At 44.2% G+C, this 6,848-nt stretch overlaps 1 protein-coding gene across 2 annotated transcripts in view; it reads left to right on the top strand.

The window, feature by feature from the left end:
- The first annotated feature begins 5,028 nt into the window (after positions 1 to 5,028).
- LOC121657801 (ras-GEF domain-containing family member 1C-like) overlaps positions 5,029 to 6,848 on the top strand; it is a 76,579-nt gene continuing 74,759 nt past the window's right edge. Inside the window, exon 1 of one of the 2 annotated variants that reach the window (XM_042013902.1) lies at positions 5,029 to 5,318. In XM_042013902.1, coding sequence (XP_041869836.1) covers positions 5,283 to 5,318 — 36 coding nt within the window. In that variant the 5' untranslated portion in view covers positions 5,029 to 5,282. The remainder of the gene's footprint in view (positions 5,319 to 6,848) is intronic. The other variant, XM_042013907.1, reaches the window with a different exon arrangement.

The raw sequence follows: 6,848 nt of genomic DNA, 5'->3' as shown, positions 1-6,848 counted from the left end.
GTCATTCCCTCATAGCTTTCATGCAATTAGGCAGCTGATTCCAGCACTCGTTGGAATTCACTGAGAATTTCCAGCCTGGATCTGCTCCTGCTACAATCAGTTTGACACTGTTGGAGCAGAGTGGGCCTGGGCCCATCTCTCCCAGGTTACCTGCCTATCTTCTGTTCCCCCTTCCAAACCTCAGGCTGTCACTGATGGAATAACTCTGTAGGCTCAGCCGAGCTTTCCCTTGAACCTGCTCTGTAATTAACTCTGCTTTAGGTTCTTATCTGTAGATTAACTTACTGCAGAAACATTCTGCATTTCCATAGCTTCCACGCCACATAGGAACTTGGCCACAGCCTTGGCATTACTCAATATGTCAGCTGAAGTCTTAGAAGTTTTCCAGACCTTTTAATCTTTACTCCTCACATAATATTGTTCCCTTCAAATAGATGTCATTCCACCCACAGACACTTTGCCTCGTGGGGCTCTTAATCAAGCTGGGTTGAGTAAAGACCCATTTCACACATGGAGGAAAACACAAGAAAGAGAAGGCCTCTAAATATAAACCTCCATTTAGGAGGACAATAAAGCCCATGCTTAAATCCATTCCTGTTGTAATTATTGGTGTTATGAGAGCTATAGAAACTACAGCCCTGTTTGTACTTGATGTTGTACGAATATATAATGAGGAGGAAGTGGTGTGCCCTGAAAGTCTGCCTGGCACTCTAAGGATGAAGGCAACAGGGAGATCCAAGCAACAGACGGGAGCACGGGAAAGTTGACAAAACCTTTATCTACAGAGGGATTCACTGGCCAAAACAAATTACCTGTTGAACAGCACTGTGATCTCTGTGGGTATTGTGGCATATCCTCAGCCCTACGCATGTATCTAAGGCTAATTGAAGAAATTGAAGTTCAGCATGTGCTTCAGTGCTCTGCTGAATCAGGGCCATAAAAAAGACTGTGTGATATCAGTGACATTCCTCAGCGGCTCCCAAATTGGGGACGTTGTGTCCAGCCAGGACAACTGAAGCCCCTTTCTGTGCTGTGATTTTCAACTCTGATTAAACCATCTCAATATACATTCCCAAGGCCACTGATGTAATAAATTCCCTCCAGAGAAAAAACTGCGCAAAGCAACGCTGCCAGGAAACGGGAGCCCTCACACTTAGTGCCTGTATTTATTGTAAATATCCTGACTGAAGTCTTTTGTGTGACAGTTTGAGAAGCAGCTTGTTGTTGTCACCCTCTTCAACTGCACCATTGTCCAAGTCTGAAAAGAAATTGGGATCTCATCTGTGGTGAAAAAAAATCCATCCTAGAAAAGGAGATGAAATACAGTAAAGACAAAAATAGCCTGAAAATGGGTTTTCAGTGGGAATGTAAGTTTCCTGGAGTTCCTGTCAAAATAATCTTCATCAACAAAGAGCTCTTAAATGCTATGGGATTTTCAGCTTTTTTTTTCTGTAATAGTAGATTCAACACATGAATGCTCATTCCCAAAAGTGGTGCTCTCCCTGACCGTATGGTCACAACATGACCCCCAGTTTGCTGCTGCAAACATTCTCAGCAGCTTGGCAGCCTTCTGTGCAAGGGGGCAGCTCACCTCACCCTTAGTCAGTTCCCAGAAGCAGCAAAATTGAAGGAGAGTTTTGCAACTGAGGTGGATAAAACCCTTGAGTGTTTGTGCTGGGCACTCCACCATGGTCATACCACAGGCTCGAGAGCTCTTCTGCTGGAATCAACAAGTCCCTTGTCTCAGTACTCCAAATGTGCAAGGCTCCTGCATGCATTAAAGCAGCTAAAATTTAGACAAAAGAAGCAGCCGGGTTTTTGGCATACTAATAGTATTAAATGTCATTATACCGTTAAACATCAAAGAAACCAAGCTTGGACCAGAGTTCTCCCCTGCTGAAACCAGTTAGTGACTGCAGGCTACGGCATCTGGGCAGGCCAGCACTAACCAGAGAGGTACATCTGCTGGCTGTGCCTGGCTGGGAGTCCTCAGCCACAGAATCAGCATCCACAGCTGCTTTCCAGCTACTGCTGAAACTTGTGGGCTTTCCCACAGCCCTGACCACTCGCCAGATCCTCGTTAAGGTGTCAGAGCTAAAGGCAAGGAATGTCAGATAAAATGTGGGGCAAGGATAGGGCTTAGTCACCACGAAGTGCTCCAGACTTTGACCCTGGGGGCACGTGGGGACACTGCTCCAGGGATGGTAACTGCTGTGGTGACTGTGGACAGCCACACCGCCCTGTGGCTGCCGACAGGCCTCACCTGGTAAAAATTATCACAATTAACAAAAGAGTACAGCTATTTACTAAAATAGAGAGGGGAATGTCTCAGTGAAACCACACAGCTCACTGGGTGTGCCTTTCTATTTATAATAAATCCCTCAGTGGAAGCATCATCAATCTGCCACCACAGGTACCTTTCTAATTAAAGTGAGAACATCCCACACACATTTCTCAGTGTCCAGTGTTCTTTCTTCACTTGCAGTGCTGGTTTTGACCTAGGAGCTCCTTGTGTGATTTGGTTGAGGGCTGCCTTGGAGTATGCTCCTTCCCCCTCCAGCCACCACAGCAGCAGAAACCAGGGATGCTGTGACAGGGACTTGCTGAAGCCAAACTTCTGATAGAGTTTTGGGCACTTCTGTCTTACTGGAATTCATTCCCCTATTGAGTCAATAAAATCTGGATGTTGAAGTTAGCACAGAGTGTAACACTGAGCCATGTGAGTGAGAATCAAGGTGTGTATCTTAACTGAGGAAACCACGCTGGTGACTGCCAGAGGACACATTTTCCTTTCACAAAAAAGTACGGAATGAATCAGCTGCTGATGAAGAAAATATACCCCTTTGCCACCTTTTTTTCTTTCTATCTGAGTCACATCTGCATGTCAAATGATGATAAGCGATAATCCTACCCTTCCTTCTGCAGCCTGCTGGCAACGAGGGAAATGTGGCTCAGTTGTCTAGAGAGACAGAAGTGATGAAGATGTAGAACATCTGAAGTCCAGAGATGTTTCTCTGGATTCCTTCCATGGTGTTTTACAGATTCTACCACCATCCTCCCTCGCCTGTGGGAGAAGGTTATGATGTGACAGGGAACGATGTTGTCACACAGCTGGGCAAAGCTGCACCTTCATGTGCTACTACCAAAAAGTTCTTTTGTAGGAAGGCAGAAATAAGGAGAGATTGGGAAACCAATTCAAAAGTATTCTGGGATTTTTGTGGTTTTGTGATGTTTCTTCATTCTCCCAGGTGTCTCATTAAAAATGAATTAAAATGAGACAATTAGCTGCTACAGAGAATTTACAATGCTGCTGCATCAAAGTACTTTGGAGTACTCACTAAATAAGAGCTAAGTAATTGGTACCTATCTCTACTGCCTGTCATAAAAACAATGGACATGGCCAGAGTCCTGGAGAGATGTGGTCTTTATTGAAGAAAGAAAATGAAGGCTTAAAAACACTAATTATAAACAACATATATAAATTAATATGATTAGCAGTAGCTTGACTGGCTTTTTCTTTTATCTTTTTTTTTTTCCCCTGCTTCCTTCCACACATTTTTGTTCTGGCTGGCTGTAGAATGAGTTTCCTGGTGAACAAATAAGGAAAGGCAGAAATAATATCACTTTCACAAAACTAAGGTCGAAATGCCCTTGTGCTTCTTAAAAATGGAGGCATGTCAGCTGAAACCACTGCCTGACTGGCCGCAGGACAGTTGCAGTCTGTCCCCCTCCCACCTTGCTGCTTCTCCTGTTAGTTCTTGAGCAGAATTCAGGTCTTGACTACTATCAGGACCAAAATTAAAGGCCAACATTTCCCGTGTCAAACGTACTGTGAGTGCACCAGCAGTCCCCCTGTGTGTGGGGCACACACAGCCTGGATGGGTCCCCCTCTGGCACAGGCATGTTTGATCCCTGCAGGCAGAGCCACCAGCCTGGGCTGAGGGATCCTGCCAACCCTCTGCTCTGAGCCAGGATTTACTGCTTTTCCACATCTTCAGAATGGTATGGCTGCTTCTGCCTCCCCAGCTCTCTCCTCTGGAGGATTTCACCCCAGGAAAAGGAGGAAAGAAACAGAAAAAGCAGTGAGGCAGGGGAGTGGCAGGAGAGAATTTCTGATTAACTCGTTTTTACAGGCTCCATTTTTACTTGAGAGTATACCAATTCCAGTTTTCATAACAATGCATTTTTCCTTTGACAAGTGCTTATTTCATTTCATATAGTTGTCTAAATAGTTATCACACTGCTAATGTTTCCAGCCAGAAATTATTCCCCAGTGTGCCAGATCCAGACCTTCCAGTAATTTGTGTATGTAAATTTAGATTATTATTATGTTCACATGTAATACTACAGGTAACAAAATGAAAGAGCAGGTACAAATTATCTGCATAAAAATCTGCATAAAATATTCACATAGGGAAACCCAATTTTTCTTGTTTGTAGAAATGTCTGAACATGTGAGATCTATTAATCAGTTGCACCCATACAGCTCATATTTATTGTGTGAGTCCTAACACCATCTTCCAATAGTTCATAAAATACGATCACTGCTAGGAGCTGAGCAGAATTCAGAACTGTATGATTATTTGGTTACTACTTTGGGTCTAAAATGTCTTTTTTTTTTTCCTCATTTGACAGCCAGCTCAACTATAGTGATCTGGGAGTTAGCAGCTGATGACTGTTCAGCACTGCAGGATGCTTAATGCAATTAGCAAAGTTAATAAAATGTTGGACAGGTGCCTTATACCAGGGAGGAAAAGGCGTTGTTCTTATTTGTTCAGGATCAAACAGTTATGTTGCCTTGTTTCTTTTAAGAAAGCATTTATTCTAAAAATGGGATGAAATAAAGAACAGAATCAATGATTGATTTGTTACCAGTTGAATTTTACAGTAAGTTTCCCTGTTTTCTGCTTCCAGGAAAATACAAGTACAATGCTTTCAGGAAACAACACCTACCTATTTGCAGAGGGGCACAGAAACAAAAAGTACACTGAAAAGGGCAAAGCCTGGAGAAGATTGCCCTGGAATATCTGAGGAACAAGTTCGAGCCAGCTCTGAACCGTCTACCTTTAATAATGGGTGGAGGACAGGAAATATAAGAGAGGTCAGAGAGGAGTGAGTTCTCTGCTCCTCCTCTCTTTGACGGAGTTTATCCTTGGAAATCACACACTTATCAGCGTAACACCTGGAAAGACGGCAGAGAAACTCAGTCAATGAGAGAGAGCTGAAAAGTACCTCTCTGTAGATCTGGGGGGAGCAGAAGGCTCCTGCTGAGAAGTCAGCCCATGAAGCATAAGAAAATCAAGGATGTTGCCAATAAGGTAAGTGTGAGAGTCTGCTTGTAACCTCACTGGAGAGCTCACAAGCTGGAGAACTCCCCCATTTAAGGTAAAAGTTCTGCTGCATCTGCCCTTGAGGGAAAACTAAACTAGGGTTAGTTAAACTAGGTAGTTCTCTGAAGTAATTTCTGTGTTGGTTTTAATGGAAGATTGGGAAGTCTAAGTAAGAGCCTGTAATTATGATGGGCTGGTTTTTTAAATTAAAAAAATTAATACTTAAAGAAAAGAGCTTGAAAGAGAAATTGCAGAGTCAGTCTGTCAGGTTGCTTGTCCTCTGTTTCGAGTCATGTTGTTCCAGGTTGTATTGCTTTTGTGCTTCCCTCACCTCTTCTATATTTACATCCTTCTAAGAAAAGATTCTATTATGGCTGAAGTGAAACCAGAGGAAAAGATAGTCTCAGTTTCTTTATCCCCATCCTGCCTCCTAAGACACCCCCTGCAGAGGCATCTGCTCTCAAGGAATGCACACAGCTGCCTTTGGCACTACACTTTCCCCATGCCTTCACCTCTGGGGATCAGAACTGAATCAACAACAAAAAGCAGACATGAAAAAGAGTGGCTGGAAGACATAGTATCACTTCTATCTATGTAATTGTGTTGGATTCTCTGTCTTCTGAGCAGCCATGGGGGTATTAGAGGGTGAACAAAACCTCAGAGGTCCGGCTGAAGGCAAACCAAGGATGCTCCAGGCCCTGCCCACCTTGTGAAATCCTCTGTCTGCTTTGGTCCCTCAGAAATCTGCAGAGCACAGGCGTGATAACAAGGAGCATTTTACTGTTCCTGCTGAGGCACAGGCAGAGCTCCTCGTGCTGGGACCAGGATTAATGCTGATGTAGCTCCAGTCTCTGGGTGGAGCCACATCTTTTACCCTTTCCATAGGTACAAAATGGCTCTCAGTTCACAGGTGTCACCTTGGTACCACTGGTAAATATAAAATGGGAGCGTGACTATCTTTGTGGGCTTGGGCTGAGAAGCTGGTAATTGCTTGAAAGAACTGTAGTTGCTTGCCTTCACTTAAATTGATAAGAGCTGGTGGTTAAGACCCTGGACTGGGCAAGAGGAGTGGTCAGGACAAGCTCTCTTTTGGGCATGGGGGGGATGACTTCCAACCTGCACTCTGTGTTAACAAGGAGGACTGCCCATCCCCCTTAGACACTTATTTATGAGAGAGGTACAGATGCATCAGCTCTCTGCGACTCCCCTCTGCAACCCTGGGCTAAAAGAATTCCCTAATCCTGCTTATCTGAAGTAGTTACACACCTCATAGTGTCCAGGTGTCAGCAGGAATCGCATGGCTGGGTTTCAGCTTTGAGTCATCGGGTGAAAGCAGTGTGGTCTAGGGCCTGTAGTGACTAGAAATCATTACCTTGTGTTGGCTGCTTGTCCTCTGCAAGATGAATTTGTGGGCTTGATCCATTTTCCCCGCATAGATGCATAAAACACCCACACATCTGGCTTGTATTAGCGTGTCCTCATTGGCAATTTCCCTAAAGACAAGCCAAGCTGGGGAGA

The sequence above is a fragment of the Corvus kubaryi genome, unplaced genomic scaffold, assembly GCF_017639235.1.
Source record: "Corvus kubaryi isolate FWS band 111438036 unplaced genomic scaffold, C.kubaryi_AGA036_p1.0 split1-37374, whole genome shotgun sequence".
Taxonomy (NCBI): Eukaryota; Metazoa; Chordata; class Aves; order Passeriformes; family Corvidae; genus Corvus; species Corvus kubaryi.
Note: the sequence above shows the minus strand (reverse complement) of the source record. Positions and strands in the feature narration are given on the sequence as shown.